This window comes from Pararge aegeria, chromosome 14, assembly GCF_905163445.1.
Source record: "Pararge aegeria chromosome 14, ilParAegt1.1, whole genome shotgun sequence".
NCBI lineage: Eukaryota > Metazoa > Arthropoda > Insecta > Lepidoptera > Nymphalidae > Pararge > Pararge aegeria.
The window spans coordinates 3298468-3316001 of NC_053193.1; the positions used below are offsets into that span (position 1 = coordinate 3298468).

Consider the following 17534-nt stretch of genomic DNA (forward strand, 5'->3'; position numbering starts at 1 on the left):
GCTCTGCTATTGCTGGAGATAATTTATTCTGTTGTGTGTCTTTAAATGCAGATCTGAACTTTCTAATATTTTGCCAAACTATTGATGATGAAACATTAGGATTTAAGGATTTACAAAACCTACGCCAACCTTCATACTTCTTTACCCTAAGTAGTTCCTTAGTAGAATTGGCAATTTGTAAGTAATGGTCAAAATTGTCATCAGTCATGTTTTTACAATATTGCTTCTCTGCTCCCTTTCTTTGTTTTACTGCATTAGTGCACTCTGCATCCCACCATGGTGGTGATGGAATAAATCCTGAACCATACTTTTTTAATGGAAAAATTTCATTTGCAGCTGCAATCAATGCAGTAGCTAATGTTTGTGAGCATTCTAATATGTTAGAGCTACTTATTGGTGGTAAACTATTAACTTTCTGTTCAACAGCTACTCTATACAAGTTCCACTTAGCATGAACAAGTTTATGTTTTATTCTTGGTTGTTTCACATGTTTTGGAGGTTTTTCGAAAGGAAAAGTTATAATAAGCGGGTAGTGATCACTACCATAAGTAGACTCTGCAGTTGACCAAAGGAGAGATGAAGCAAGATCAGGGGTGCAAATGGACAAATCAGGAGCACTAGGTGTCCGTGCAAGCCTTGTTGGAGACCCCATATTCAAAATACACAAGTTATGTGAGCTAATTAACTCTAACAATTGTTCTCCATAATAGGTTGATGTAGCACAACCCCATAACATGTGATGAGAATTAAAATCCCCTAAACATAAATAAGGTTTCGGCAAAAAATTAAAAAGTTGATTAATTTCATTAAATATATCATTACTAGGACGAGAAAAATATATAGACACATAACATACACTATTTACAATAACTGCAATAACTGATAAGTTATTGCTATGTACAGGGAGAGTGATATTTGTAAATGCCAGATTATTTTTGATGAGTATGGCCACTCCACCATACCCATCAGGTCTATCTTCTCTGACACAAACATAACCTGGCATTTTAAATAATGACTCCTTTCTCAACCATGTCTCTTGAAGACATATGAGAAATGGATCATGTTTATTTATTAAATGTATTAAATCGTGTTTTCTACTGTTGAGGCTCAGGCAATTCCACTGAACCACTTTGGCTCTGTGATCCATTGTTGTTTGGGATGTGGTATAATGCTTCAATTACTGTGGCAACGTGGGACGGTGTAACTATGTTTGATTGTGATAATAGTTGAATAAGTATTTTAATAATGTCAGCAATTTTCATGCTATTTTCAATATTGTTATTATTAATATTAGGCTTTTGTTTAGGGAAAACAGGATCTTTTATTATATCAGAGTGAGCAAAGCGGTCATAGCCCTTACCAAGCTTTGACGGTGATCTCGGCTTGGCAAAGACTGTTTTTTTATATGACTGAGACTCTGATTTTGAATAAGATGGAAGGTTAGAGTTTTGAGGACTATGTATGTCCTTTGATGAAGAGGATGACACAGGTGTTGAAAACAAAGCTTCGGCATATGACATCTTTGAAACTGGTGGATGCATCTTAATTGCTTCCATATATGAAATACAACTTTTGCTCATTGTTTCTTTAATTGCTCTCTGTCTATTATGTTCTAGGCATTTTTTATCAATGGCTTGATGTGATCCGTTGCATAAGCAACACCGGTAATCCTCCTCTTCAACTTGGCAAGTGTCACCAGAGTGTCCTTGACCACACTTATAACATTTTGGCAAAGACCTGCATTGATTTTTAACATGACCAAAACGGCAACATTGATAGCATTGTACAGTTGGATAAATGTACAATTCCACTGATAAGGCAGTGTAACACATGTACACCCGGGTAGGCAGAACTTGTCCGTCAAAAGTTATAATTACAGTGCCAGTACTAATAAATTGATTTACATTATTTACAGTGACTTTTCTTTTAATACGCCTGATTTTAATTATAGGACCGCAACCCAGTGGCACATTTATGTTTGACAATATTTCCTCGTCAGACCAATCATTTGGAACACCTCTTACTACACCCATGCGTGTTACATTGAAGGTAGGTATAAAGGCGCTATATTTTTCCAAGCCAAGACTTTGATGCAACAGAAATTTGTTGGCATCCATATAGGAAGAAAACGCCATACTAATGCGATTCCTACCCACACGTTTGAGACTACCATTCACAACACCATCAAATTTGTTACGTTGCAAAAAGCGACCAAAAGTTATGGGATGTAGGGTTGTGGAACTATCACTATTTTCATATTCTTTGTTAACATGTACCACATATGGGGCACTGTCAGATTTCTGATACTGAGCACGACCAATTGGCACTCGAGTTGGTACATTTGTTGGTATGGTGGATAATGATGGTTTATTATTATCAATGGGAGAAGTGGGTTCAGTTGGTTTGTGGTTGGGAGAAATATTTGGATTTTTGTTAGGGCGATTCGGAACATCATCAGTATGTGATTCGCACATGCAGTCATTAAATTTATCCTTTTCATAATTTGCTTTGCCTTTCCTTTTTTTTTTCTTGCACATCGTACAAACGCGGGAAAAAATTTTTCGTTTTAGCGTTTGTTCGGCATTGGACACAGCAGATGCGTCCGTGTCCATTGACGACTCAACCGCTGAGATTAATATATCCATCTTAGATGGAATATTTACAGACCCTGGGGGTATTGTTCCCCCAGGGTCGGGGGGCCGATCCCCCATAAAAGTTTAAAATTTCCAATAAAATATTTTGAAGAACTTACCTATATAAACAGCTAACTACTATGAGAATGACACTAATACTACAATATGTACAATATAAACAACACCAAATCCTTTTCAAAACGAGTTTACAATAAAATAAAAGAAAAATTTGAAAAAACCGCGTCCGCCATGTACGAAGTTTCCCGCCCTTCCTCTGACTTTGATTACTACCAGATTCATACCGAGCTGTCTACGAGGTCATTATTTTGTAGGTTATTTGTCTGTAAGCACAAGCAGTAAGCTGTGTTTAATTTTTTTTTTAAACCTCCCGATTTATTCGTCTTTGGTGCTTAAAAAATCTAAGAGAAAACTGAAGAAAATTCAAGAAATTTTACAATCAAACGGAGAAAGGATAAATTATTGAAACGAAATCATGAACGGTTTAAGATTATTGAGAAAAATTCCAGTAGGCCAGTGGCGTTCATTGTCGCGATGGTAAATATTAGCTATTTTAGGTTATGTTTTAGAAAGATTATTTTTAGGTATGTAGATTTAAACTTAATACTTACTATGCCCAGCTAGTATGACGAAGGAAAGGATGGATGGAGTTTTTAAGAAAAAGGTTACAGTTTTAATTTATAATTATTTATGCTTATCAGTAATGTATAAAAATTCTCTTATTTTAGCACAATTTTACAACAAGAAGTTGTGGAAGCGATCTCACCCATAAGCATTCCTCCACCGGAAGGTATTGATAAGCCAGTTTCTCCTAAAATCGAGAAGATCGTGTCCGATATCACAAACCTAAACTTGCTTGAAGTATCTGAGCTTAGTAAAGTCCTAAAAACAAGATTGAACCTCCCCGATGCACCTATGATGCCCATGGGAGGGTTTGCTGGTATGGCAGCTCCTGCGGCACAAGATGAGGAAGAAGCCACACCAAAAGCAGTGAAGACCAGTTTTACTGTAAGTTTAGATATAAATGCTTTATGATCTTAACCAAAAGTAAAGAATGTAAAAGGCATTACGTATATACAACTAGACAAGATTCTAGACATACTGAAGTTAGCTGAGATCTACAATTTCACCATACAACTCTAAAGAACAATATCTTATTACTAAGCCACTTGTCATTATTCTGTCTGGTTAACTTACATCCAAAATTTAAAATGAATGGAATCAAAATGTTCAAATCAAAGATTTAACTTAGTAGTGCTTTCCTTTTCCTACTCTACCTTGTTGGTAAGGATGGCTTTACACACTTTATTATTTGATTTTAAGATTTTGGATGACCTTTGAGAGTTTGAATATATATATTGCAAGCATGCATTTGTATCAAATCTTAATTATAATTAGTAAGCAGAATGGTGCAACATACATGATTACATATCATATACATATTATATGATGTGTAATCATGTCATTTAAACTGAGATACAAATTTAAGATTAAGGCTGGCTTTTGATCAGACATCGTAATCTATGTAGCTGGATGAGTATAGTGTCCCTCAGGGGTCTATATTTGGAACTTTTCTGTTCACCAATCACATTTATGGCCATTATGGCCCTTGCTAAGGACAATCACAGGACCATCTTGCTTACTGGTGGTACATAGCTTTAATGAAAATTAATTGATGTGAAGTAGCTTTTAACATTGTAAACAATTCCCACAAAATTAGTACAAAGTGAATAGTTTAGTTCTAGGTCACTGGTCACTGAGTAACATCACTTATTCTTTAATATTCAATTGAAATTACATATTTTCATTTGTTACATTACAGGTGAAAATGACTAAATATGATGAGAAACAGAAGGTACCACTTATCAAAGAAGTGAAGAGTCTTCTAGAAGGATTCAACTTGGTCCAAGCAAAGAAGTTTGTGGAGAGTGTACCCACAGTTGTCAAGGCAGACATTTCCAAAGATGAAGCAGAAAAGTTAAAGGAGGCGCTGTCAAAAGTGGGGGCTGTAATAGAAATTGATTAAGATGTTTTATTTAGTTAATTATTTTTAGTATTTTACATAATTTAGACTTAAAATATAAGCATTTAGAAATTTCTTTAGTGTTGCTTTATTAATTACCTGATCTTTGAATGAATTAATGAATGAACTCATTTCAAAGCTTAACAGCCTGAAATACTGAAAGGTGAAAGAAAGCTGAATTATGTAAAGGCACCCTCAAGATCTGTTTCCTTGCAGTACAGAGAACTTTACCCCAGATCCACAAATTTAATTTTTCATTAAATAAGGTGGAGAAGAAGGAAAAGAGAACACACAGTAGAGAAAAGTAACAATGTGCAAATTCCGGCATGGTTGGATAGGTAACCACTTGAGACAAGAACGAAATGGTCATATTTATGGGACCCAAATATGAACTGAATGCTAATGTTATGAAGTCTCAAGTTTATTCAACTGATTGATGATCAGTGGCGTGCATTGAAGGTATGCACAGGGTATGCAGATAATATAAGATGAAGAAAATGTCCAATATGATTAATAAATACTTACAGATAGTCTTTTTATAACTCTTACAATGCCTATTCTTAAGATTTTTATGACTCTGATGATTTCCTTCATTTTATATCATCTGCATACCCTGTGCATACACTCTATGTACACCACTAATGTTGATTGTCAGTAAACTTAACATAGCTTGCGCCAGCGTAATCCAGAATAGTATTCTTTGAGAGAGTCTGTGCTAACATAATTTTGGTAGAAAAGGAACAATCGAAGACGGCAAAAAGATCCTAGAGGTGCAAAAGTTTTCCTGCTTACTTCTTTTAAGTGATTAGCCTAACTTTGAGTGGAATCAATACCCACCCAGATTTCTAACGCATTGTGACAACAGTACTGAACTATAAAAAAATTCAATTCTATGGATGGCAGAGAAAACCTTGAGTGTGAGATTATTTAAGGTTTACAGTAAGGCCATAGGATCTACTCCATTATCTTTTAATTTTCCTTAAACGTTTTTTTATAGCAATGTAGAATATACATATAATTACTTATTTTACTCTAGCCTGGTGCTTTGTTCTCAACTTAGGTTTGCCGACGATGTAGCCATAATGGCAAAGACTCTGGGAGACCTTAATGCGATGCTATGCATGCTATGACTCAACAGAATTTCTCAACAGGTGGAACGAAAAAGCAAGACGAAAATTATGTCTAACGCTCATGTTCCGCTCCACTCAGTAATTGTTGGGACCACTCTGCACCCGAAATTATATACGAGTGCATATACCTAGGACACACGATCCAGTTAGGTAGGTTCAATTTCGGGAAAGAGGTGAACCGTCGAATCTAACTGATAAGCAGCGTTGGGGAAACTTCGTGACATCTTCTCGTCCGAAATCCCCCAAGACTGTGTCTTCGAACAGTCCGTGTTGCCAGTTGAAACGTCGTCGCTGCTATGGGCCAAGGAGGAGTATCTGTATGTGAATCAGAAATGAGGCAATCCGTAGAAGAACTAGAGTTACCGACATAGCTCAGTGAGGCGCGAAGCTGAAGTGGCAATGGGCAGGGCACATAGTTCGGAGAACCGATGGACGTTGGGGTCTTAAGGTGCTGGAATGGGGACCCCGCACCGGTAAACGCAGCGTAGGTCGGCCCCCAACGAGACAGACAGAACGACATCACGCGAGTTGCTGAGAGCTGCTGGAGGCAAGCGTCCCAAGACCGTGGATTGTGGAACTCCCTACAGAAGAACTATGTACAGCAGTGGATGTCAATTGGCAGGCAATTTGGGAAATTTTTATTTCAGAATTTTCTCTAGTCTGGTCGGCTTCAGTCGTTTCTAGTTACACCCCTACCGACAAGGACGTGCCGCTAAGCTTTTTTCTTCAAAACCATTCAGGAACTTACCTTTTTATACTAACAACAACTTCTGAAAAGACTTGCTTACCTATTTTTGTATTGCTGATACTGTACACAATATCTCCCACGTCTCTTGGGATACCCACATTTTGCTTTCACACTAGGCAACTCATATAACCTAACTTGTCTATGATTCTTGCTAGAAGGGGATGCTATTTAGTGTTTGTATTATCATATTTTTAATTTTTCATATAAATTTAAGGTTAATAAAAATCTCGGTTTATTAGTACCCAAAACAAAACGCACCGCCGACACGGTGTCCAAAGCCTACTACTAGTTGTACTGAGATGGTAGAATAGGTCAAATTAAGATAACTCACGTGCATCCTCGCATTTTCTTGGTAGAAAGGAAGATTTACAATGAATTAAGTCTTTCTAGGAGGTATATTTATAGCATTATACACATTGATTTGGTGTGAAGGGTGGTGGAAATTTTCGTATAAAATGCTCTTTTTGGTCGCTTGAAAAATATGCTGGTTATGAATGGTAAACATGAAGAGTTCATGTTGTTTACTTTATTACAGTCTGTGTCTGTAGGAATGTCGTTTACATACGTGCAATAGTTAGCACTCAAATAGTTTTTGTATGTTATCGCACAAAAAAGTAGATACCAGGTTTCGAACCTCAATTAAAACAACTGTAATATCATTTTATGATAATATAATATTAGATATCCCATCTTAAATTAAGTAACAAGCTTATCGTAAATAATCTCAATAACAATCTAAATCATTGACTTCATCATTCACTTCATAAATACCCAAAACATCATCCAATAAAGAGGACAGACTTTTGATGCCATCTTTCCAATTTTTCTTCTGTTCTATAATCTGTTTTAAATCGTTAGTTTTAAGGAATGTAACAAATAGATATGGCGTTACGAATTTTAGGAGTTTAATCTTATTTTTAGTCTCAGTTTCATCTGTGTCCAAGCTCATATGCCTTTCATATATGCTTGCCAATAAATTGATGTCATCTGCTTTCAAGATGCCTTCGATAACATTATCTGATTTAGCTAAGTTCTCTGCTTCATCAATATCCCCATTAGAAGGAACATAGTTATCAAGTTTGATTTGTTTTAATAATTCATCTACTGATTTGGGATCATTTTCATTAGGCTTCAAATTTTCTGGAACTTTGTATTTATCAAGGGTATCTAGTAATTCCATTGAGAGTGATAGAGCTGCATCCATGATATCGACTTCAGTGTCTTCATGCAAAAGTTTAACTAAAACAGTGAGACATCCTATAGAAGAAAGTTCGTCGAGAATCCTTGACAATCTTCTTTGAATTTCTTTGTCGTTCAGTGTGACAATTTTTCGTGTTTCTCTCGAGAATGTAACGGGGGGGAAAGTGCCATCTAACATCCCTTGGTCATTGAGGAATGATTGGATCACAATTTTCCAGAACTTGAGTGCGGTTATTTGAACCTCCCAGTGGAAGTCACTGAGTGCGGCGCACACCATATGATCGTAGATTATTGCTCGGAAGTTAGGCGTCATTTTAACGTTTTGGTACACATCGCATAGCACGTTGCATGCTTCTTTGCGAACGATGCCTTCCGGATTGTTCGCGAGAATTGTTAGAAGCAGTTCCTGTAAGTTATTATACTTTATTTTTTTTTGGAATGTGCAAATCAACTTTGTTTGGGGCAAAGAAGTTAAATTTTAATTTAAAACAAATTTATTGATATAAATTACAATATTTAACTATAATTTATTGTGTGCCAATCCATAAAAGTTAGATCAAATAGTGATCACTCTCCATTTTACTGCTATAGGTTCATGGGTCTATGAACCTATAGCTGACAACGCGATTTCTTGAGGCTAATAGTATTGTACATAGAAAATTATAAGTAGATATCTGGGTTTTTTAGAAATGTTATATGTATATTACGATTTCGTATATTATACATTTTGTTACCTGTATGTTAGGGTAATCTATTTTCAATTGTTCCCAGAGTGGACTCATTTTACTCGCCGCCCCAATACAGCGTAAAGCAGAAGCCCGCACGTAGAATTCGTGGTCGTTCAAAGCCATTGTAGTTGCCATGTTTATTAGTTTGTTTGATAGTATCTGCTTTTGAAATGGCGGAAATTCTGGAAAGAAAAACCATAAATTTAACAGAAACAATGTAAATATTAAAGAGTAATGTAAATATTAAAGAGTAATGGGCCTTGGTTACCGGCTACTTCCTTGTAACACCCCTACTTGTTACTTGCCTTGTTTTACAGGTTACCATAATACACACGAAACAATACCTCATAATAGTGGGAACAAAGGATAACGAATAATTATTCCACATTGCACAGATTGCCCATGGAGAGAAAATTGTGCTAGGTGACAAATATATATAATGTAATCTATACTGGTATACCATAGCAAAAGCCTCTTCAAAACCAAAGTCAGAGAATATAATTTATGAAGCTGAATATATCTATTATTTTAGTAAGTACGAGTTAATTTAAAAACTATAAATAATAAAATCAGTTGTGTTTTCAAGCACTTACTTATAAATGAGATGTCAGTGACAACATAAAGCAGCTCAAGCGCAGAATCACGTACCTCCCAGTTCAAATCGTGCATCTTTATGTAAATAAGTTTTCCTAATTCGTGCATTGTAGATCCAGGTTTTGATTCCATTAATAGAGAAAGATTTGGTGGAAGGAATTTCTTCACTGTTATACTTATAACGTTCAATGCTGTTACTACAAACTAGAAAAGGCAATGATTTGGTTAGAATTTGGATGGCTGGTTCGAATGTGTGTATTTGAGGAAGAAAGTGGCAGTTGGACATTAACAATTTATCTTGCATTCTAATGGTAAAGAACAAAACTGGAAAATTTTATATGTTAAATTGTTACACAAAGAACAACCTTAGCACAGAATAAAAGGAACAAATATTTGTTGACTATTTTTTGCTGTTTATTCTTATAAAGGGCTATGAATGAAAGAAGTATTTTCGAATTCTACAAACCTTGCAGGAAAGATTGGTCCTTTTCAAAATATTATATACAACTGTGTGTAAGCATATGACTTCAAGACTTTCCTGCCAGTTTATATTGTAATTCTTGACAAGGGACAGCAATGTGTCTAATACATAAGTCATTACAAGCACCTTCTCTTGATCATCATCGTAGCTTGGTTCTGCTTTCATATCTCCATTTTCATCTAGAGGATCGTATTCTTTAAGAACATAGAAAAGAGCTTGAAAGACCAGATTAGCTTGGTCATCATTCAAATGATTCTTTAGACAGGTTAATCTTTTTACACTCTGCAATGTTACTGATTGTGTATCTAACTGGAGCATTAGATCTCTCAAAGCGTAAGCTGTACGCGCTGTATGCTCGCAGGTAGTATTCATTACTTTAAAAATATAATCGTTGACTCTGTCAGGTGATGTTACGCTCGTATTCTGACCTAAGGTTATGTACACAAGTGAAGGGACTAGACAAATAACTAAAAGTTGTTTATGTAATTCCACTTTTCTACCATCACGTTCCCATATCACCGGTTTATTGCTCTTCCAAACGAGGGCCCATATCAAATTACATGCATTGCAATAATCAAATATCGTTGTTGCACATCGTCGCTTTATAAAATGGTGTACAGTGTTGAAGTAGGTTACAGCTAGTTCTATAAAATCATCGCGATCATATTTAACAGTAGCCACTACTGGTTTTGAGAGAAATATTTTGCCAATTGACATCCAGAAAAGACATTTGGTAATGAGCAGAGAGACATCTTCCCTACGTAACCTATCCAACATGATGTAGAAATATGTTAGCACTTTGGCATCTTTAAGCATGAATTCTATTACAATATTACTTGTTTTTATTTGCTGTTCATTGCTTACAACAGCTAATAATATTTGAAGCATTGGTTCAAATGTTTTGCAGTGGGAATCCTCCTCTTCGCTGGTCATCGAGTCAATTCTTATCAAGTCTATCTCTGTCATTGGACTGATAACATATAGTAAGACGAGTTTGACATTGGCTTCGTCACCTATATCATTTAATTTCCAGATAAATGATGAAGCAAATTTATAAGTTTGACGAACCACAAACACAGTTCTTTTTTCATTGCAAAGCCTGAGTATTTCCCTCCAAGCTCCACTTTCTAACAACCAGAATACACCAGAATTGTGGTTTACTAAAGCAAGTGCTACTTCTAAGTATGCAACTCTCAAGCTTGAGTCCATGTTATGTGAGTTAATTTCACTGAATGCTTTTGCAATTTCATCTCCTTTCTTTGGGAAAATCTTAGCAAAGTTCACTTCCCCTTGTGCTACTACACCTAAAATCCTAATGAGAAATACCTTTACAGTGTTGTGATAATGGCCTGAATGGTTTAGAGCTTCTATTATTAGATCCGGTAGTAGAGGCCATGATCTTAGGTAGGATACCTCTGAAAAAGAATAAGTGCAGAAAAGGGTTAGTGCACGCAAACAATTATTTTGTAAGTAAATGTTTCAAAGGTTTTTTCTCTTTTTAGGGTTTCTCATATGGTTAAAATGAAATATTTGTTTGAGTCAAATAAAAACTAAAAACAATATTATGGAAACATTTACAGTTTGATAGTTCCTTTCACTTGGGTTAAAATACATTAGTACATTACAGACCATCCATCCAGGAAATACATCCAACCCAGGAAACAGAAGAAGAGAAAATATGCAGCTAAGCTATAAAAGGTATGTACATTATATAAGTCTATTAATGATTTTATAACAAAAGTATTTGATATTAATTTTAACTTGATACCCACACCTTTCTGGGAAAAAGTGTCTTGTAACATGAAGGCAAGAAAATGATCCTCTAAAGGTACTTTTTTCCTATGTTGTAAACATAAGAATGAAACCTTGTGATGTACTTGACTTGGAGAATTTTTGATTTGGGAGAGATCTGGTTGGTTACTTTAACAGGAACTAAATTAAAAACATTCCAGAAACTTGAGTGAAGTGAACTGACAGTTTTTTTTTATATATTAAAGGCAGCCTCATATATTTTTTTCTGTGAACAATAACTAACATTGTTCTTGCATTTACCTTTTATTTTCGGACTTATAGCTGATTAACCCAAAAGGCTTCAACAGCATAACAGGGGCTGGTTAGCATGCCTCAACAAAAAAACAAAGGGATCATCGACCTGAGGTTATCGGCTCAGGCGACGAATGGAGAGACGGGTTATGGACAGCTTACGTCTCGATGAAGTCAGATATCAGGGACAAACTTGAAGGATATATTCACACCTTATAGGCCTCCTCTTGTTGAGAGTGGAGAGTGAGAAGGATTGTAGTAATGCAGCAAATAGGTTCATAAATTTAAAAAAAAAATGTAGTTTTGTGCAGACAAAATGTATCTTTTCAAAAGTGCTTATATTAGGCTTAATTGAAATAAATGAATTTCAAATATAAATTAAAATTAAACTTTTGTTGCTTACCGGGATCTGCGCATCTAATTTTGGTAAAGAAATGATCAGCATAATAATTATTCATAACATATTTTGGATCGGAGATCTTTTCAAACAAGAGTTTTACTTTATTTTGTATCAAAGTATTTTCCATGGTGGCAGGCTGGCACAAATATCACGTTATCTTCCAGAAAATATATAAAAGATTAGGTTAGTAATTATTTCGTATTCCACAATTACATTCTGCACTGTATTTATCAAAAAAGACTTTATTAGAAGAACATTCAGTCTAGGCTATTGATTAATAATGAAATAATATACTATCTATTAAGAAGTTCAATTCAATTCTTGTTTATGGCTTTTGTCTGTGCCAACTGGGCACAAGGTACTTCGCCAATGTCTTGTAGATGAAGAAGGCACGAAGGAGATTGATCGGTGAAACTAATGAAAAGTTAATTTTGAATTTGTACCAAGAAATAGTTGTTATTAGCTAGTTAGCTCTTTAACCTAAGGCAGCACAGACAACACATGCATATATATCTAACACAACACATGCATATATATCTAACACGGATATTTTTTGTACATTATACTTTAATTTTATTACTTACTATATATTTACACAAAAATCTACAATAAGGACTGAAAACAAACATTAAAAAACATTTAACACTCAAAGGACGGGGGACTTTGGGAGGAAGAACGTCATAGAGGGGATAGGTAAGTTTGGGACAGTTAAAAATAATATGAGTTATAGTGCCCTCATCCAAGCCACACTCACAGATGGAGTTGTCCCTTATCCGGAGTTTGGCCAGATGTACAGGTGTGCTAGCATGACCAAGACGCAATCGGGAAATTGTGGATGAAGTCCAGCGATTTGTACTCCGAGAGTGACAAAACCAGGGTTGTCTTGGTATGTTTTGTTGGATGGTAGCGTAAAACTTACCCTTAACCAATTTGGAATCATTCCAAAAAATTTTCCAGGCTGTTTCCATATATGTTTTGGCAAGAGTACATAGGTCCTGCGATGAATTTTTAAAATGATCTAGAGAACCTGACTCAACAGCTGTTTTGGCACATGAGTCAGCAGTCTCGTTTCCTGGAATACCTGAGTGGCTTGGAATCCAAACCAGTAAGATGAATAGTCCTTTTTGATTGCAAGAGAGCAGAGCCTTCCGGATTTTTAAGATAATGGGAAATCGTGATTTGCTGCGAAAGGGGTTTTCTTTAATAGACATTAAACAGCTTAAAGAGTCAGTCAGAATAACCGTCTGTTGTACGTTATGGGACAGTGCAAACAGGATTGCTTCCAAAAGAGCAATGGCCTCTCCGGTAAACACAGAAGACTCGGGAGGGCATTTAAATTTTAAAACAATTCTGTAAACAGGAACCCAACATGCAGCACCAACACAACCTTCTGGAGACAGCTTTGAAGCATCAGTATATATAATAAGATGTTTTGACCAATTTTGACTAATATGCTTTTGTAGTTTGATATTGGTATCTGGGGATCCTTTACTCAGACCTAGATCTGTGATGATGGAAGGGTTGTATATTAATGCTTTAAATGGGGTTGAATATAGTGGGTTGATTGTGAAAGATGTCAGGGGATTAGGAAGGCTGGTATACTTTAGGAAACTATCTAGCAAGTAGGAAGACGAGTTACGGGAGCAAGGTGCGTGTGATAGTTGGCTTAGTCGGTGCCAAAGAGGATGGGATGACAGCTGTAACATCTTGCTGATAAAGCGGTCACATAGATATTGTCGACGGATGGATAGAGGAGGGTCAACGCATTCTACCTGCAAAGCATTAGTGGGGGAGGATTTCATTGCACCTAGAATAATTCTAAGGCATCTATACTGAATTTTGTTTAACTTTTCAGCAGCTGATTTATTAAAAGGCTCTAAAACAAACATACAGTAATCCATGTGGCTACGTACTAAGGCATTATATAATAATTTTAAAGTATAGGGGTGAGCACCCCACCAAACTCCCGCTATTGCTCGTAGTACATTGATGCCTTTTTCACATTTTTTGATAATGTGTTCAGAATGAGCAATTCCATTCAGTCGTGTGTCTAAATAAACACCTAAAAATTTAGCTTTAACTGCAAGGTTGATTGCTTGACCTTCAAATGAGATGTTGAGGTTCGGGAGGTATCTCTTCCTTGTAAATACCACTGCCTGACATTTTCTCACTGATAGGGACAAGCCATGGTCAGACAGCCACTGGCCTAGATAATACAAAGCAGAATTGATACGACAGGATACTTCCTCTATACTGCCTGAGCTGTGATAGAGGACAATATCATCAGCATATTGTAAAATGGTACAAAAACTAGAAACAGACAATTCGAGGTCGTGGGTATATATGCTATAGAGCAGAGGACTGAGAACAGAGCCTTGAGGGAGGCCTTTCCAGATCAATCTGGGGGGAAGAGAATTATTCTGATGCTTTACCAGAACATATCTGCAAAACAGCAGATTACATATGAAATGAACCATCCTCGAGGGAACACTCAGCTTAAGTAGTTTCTGCCTGAGCACCGGAAGTAGGACATTATCATATGCAGAAGCAATATCAAGAAAAGCACCCACAAGGTACTCTCCTTTTGTAAAGGCTAATCTAATATCTGTTGTTAATACACTGAGACTGTCTGTTGTACTCATACCCTTCCGAAACCCAAATTGGGAGGAGGGGAGAATATTTCTACTTTCCATTAACCATTCCAGTCGGTTTTTAAGGAGATGTTCTGTAACTTTAGCTAAAGTAGATGACAAAGCTATGGGTCTATATGAATTTGAATTAAGGGGATTTTTATAAGGTTTAAGGATAGGAATAACAATTTGAGATTTCCAGGAGTTTGGGATAGAACCAGTTTCCAAACATTTATTGATTATTTTAAGGTAATAAATTTTAGCTTTGTCATTTAAGTTAGCCAGGAAAGAATATGGAACGCCATCTTCCCCTGGAGCTGTATCTTTTAGACCATTGAGAGCAATTTGAAGCTCAGAAAAGGAAAAGGGGGCATCCATTTCATCCGTACCTGGAGCTGGCGTAGTAGTTAGAAATGAGTCCACATAGGCAACATAAGGTGGAGCTAATTTGTCTGCAAAGTTGTTAAGCCAGTCAGAAGGATTATTTGAGGAAGGATCAACGTGGCTCAGGGAGCGACGGAATCTCCTCATATTTTCCCACACAATGGTGGAGGGTGAACGAGGGCTAAGCGATTCACAGAACTGCGTCCAACTTGCTCTTTTCTTTTTGAAGACTAATCTTTTAATTTTAGCATCTAGTTTTTGGTAACTATTAAAGTTATCCTGAGTCATGCAGGCTGAGTATAATTCTTCTGCAGCAGATCTTTTACCAAATAAATCGCTGCATTCATCATCCCACCAAGGAGAGGAAAGCAGCGGATTTTTCACAGGGTGTTTTTTTGGAATATGGGAATCGGCCGAAGATATAAGAGATTTTAAAAAGAGATCATAGCATACCAGAATGTTTCCATCACTTTCCAAATCGGGCAGAGTGTCTACAATGCAATCAACGGATAGGGCATAATCTTCCCAATTTGCTTTTTTAAGTTTATACTTTAAAAGGGGATCATAGTTAGGGGTAGGTAAGGATTTATTATTTAATGTAACAATTATAGGAAAATGATCACTGCCACAGGTTGACTGTAGCACGTTCCAAGTCAGGCGCGATGCTAGGTTAGCCGAACATAGGGTGAGATCAACCGCTGATTTAGGGTTCTGATTGGGGTATACCCTTCGAGTAGGAGAACCGTCATTGAGGATGCAAAGACTGACATCATCAAGTAAATCAATCAGCAATGGAGAAAACCCGTCACTAGCATGGCACCCCCACATCGTGTGGTGGGTGTTAAAATCACCCATGGCTATGATAGGGCTGGGAAGGGACGACAAGATTGCTTGTAATTCGGGAATAATAGAAGATGAGGGATGAGGAATATACAGAGATACAAAAGATATGTCTAGGGTACGGACAGCAACAGCATTGATCTGTTGACTGTGGGAAGGAAGAGCGATTTGGGTGTAGGGGAGGGAGTGCCGTAGAAATACAGCACTGCCTGCATACCCATCACTCCTGTCATCCCTCAAACAGGAGAAGCCCGGCACCCGTAATCGCGAACCAGGCCTCAACCATGTCTCCGAGATGGCAAGAATGGTGGGATTATGAAGGTTAATCAGAGAGATTAACTCATGTTTCTTGGGACGTAAACTTTTACAGTTCCACTGTAGCAGGGTTATTGGGCCCATTTTGGAGTAGTTTAAAAAGTTGGCTTAAGTTTTTGGCAACGTTGGGCGGTAAGGGAATTTCACTACATGGAGCGACAATACTAAGTAGAAATTCGGAGATAAACTCAAGCATTTTACCTTGGGAGGGAGGGTTCTCAACATTGTTGTTGAGAGCGCATCCATTAGGAAGGGATGAGGAGTAATCACCGACAATAGTCTGAACAGCTTTTTTGTCGTAGCCCTTTGCTAGAGGAGCTCGGGGACGAGGAGAGCGGAAAACTGTTTGCCGGTAGGAGGTTTTGGTGGAAGTTACATTAGTAGGAGTAAACATTTCTTTTGTTATCTCAGCATAGGACCTGCGGACAGGAGGAAACTGAGATGATGCTTCAATGTAAGATTTATTATTCTGAGACATGACCATTTTAATAGATTGCTGCCTGGAGAATTCTGGGCAGTCTTTATCAGTAGCAAAATGACTACCAGAGCAGTGTAAACATGTAGATAATTCCTTGATGACCAAACATGAGTCACCTGTATGGGGCTGAGCACATCTGTAGCATCTGGGCTTAGATCTGCAGATTGTTTTAATGTGGCCAAAACGGCAGCAGTTCTGGCACTGTATTGTTGGAAGTTTATATGTTTCAACTGGCAGTGAGGTGTGGTATGAATATACCTTAGCAGGAAGCATTTGCCCCCTGAAGGTTAGGACAACAGATTGGGCAGGCACCCAAGTGATGACACCCTCTGTGACAGATTTTCTGTTCAGTCGCCTTGATTTCAGAACCTCACCACAGCCAGGCGGGAGCTCTAGCGAATCAACAAGCTCGTCCATCGACCAGTCCACGGGAACTCCTTTCACCAGCCCCATTCTGGTTATGTTGTATGTGGGAATTATAGCTCTATATTTGCATAACTTTAAAACTGGACTAACCAGAAAGTTGTTGGCAGCTTGGGCAGAAGTAAACTCTACAGTAATTTTGTTGCGGCCTATATTTTTGACGCCGTCGTGGATAATTGAACCAATTTTGTGTTTGTGCAAGAATTGACCGAAATTTATAGCCCGTAATGACGCTCCAGAGGAAGGGTCCTCCACTTCCCGTGAGACTTGGACGATAAAAGGCCCATTATCATCGTCAGAGTATGACTTGGCGCCTTCGGTGAAGGAAGGATGTATGTAAAGGCTTTGAACGGATGGGTTTACCTGAGTAGGATCAGTTATAGTTTTTTTGGCCGCATATACGTTGGTATCCTCTCCTTGTCGTTTGCGAGACGAGGCTGATGCCCCCGGGTCGGGCGGCTCAGGA

General features: G+C 37.3%; 2 protein-coding genes across 2 annotated transcripts; one reads left to right on the forward strand and one right to left on the reverse strand.

Annotated features, from left to right (window-relative positions):
• Positions 1-3000: 3000 nt before the first annotated feature.
• Positions 3001-4750, forward strand: LOC120629290 (54S ribosomal protein L12, mitochondrial). Its single transcript, XM_039898189.1, has 3 exons — positions 3001-3188; positions 3380-3659; positions 4474-4750. The coding sequence occupies exons 1-3, from the start codon at positions 3127-3129 to the stop codon at positions 4675-4677; spliced, it is 546 nt and encodes a 181-aa protein (XP_039754123.1). The 5' UTR covers positions 3001-3126; the 3' UTR covers positions 4678-4750.
• Positions 4751-7206: 2456 nt separating this feature from the next.
• LOC120629348 lies at positions 7207-12302 on the reverse strand. Its single transcript, XM_039898271.1, has 5 exons — positions 12002-12302; positions 9541-10970; positions 9074-9278; positions 8487-8662; positions 7207-8158 (listed from the first exon to the last, which is right to left on the reverse strand). Exons 1-5 carry the CDS (start codon positions 12123-12125, stop codon positions 7277-7279), a joined length of 2817 nt encoding a protein of 938 aa, XP_039754205.1. The 5' UTR covers positions 12126-12302; the 3' UTR covers positions 7207-7276.
• Positions 12303-17534: the final 5232 nt, after the last annotated feature.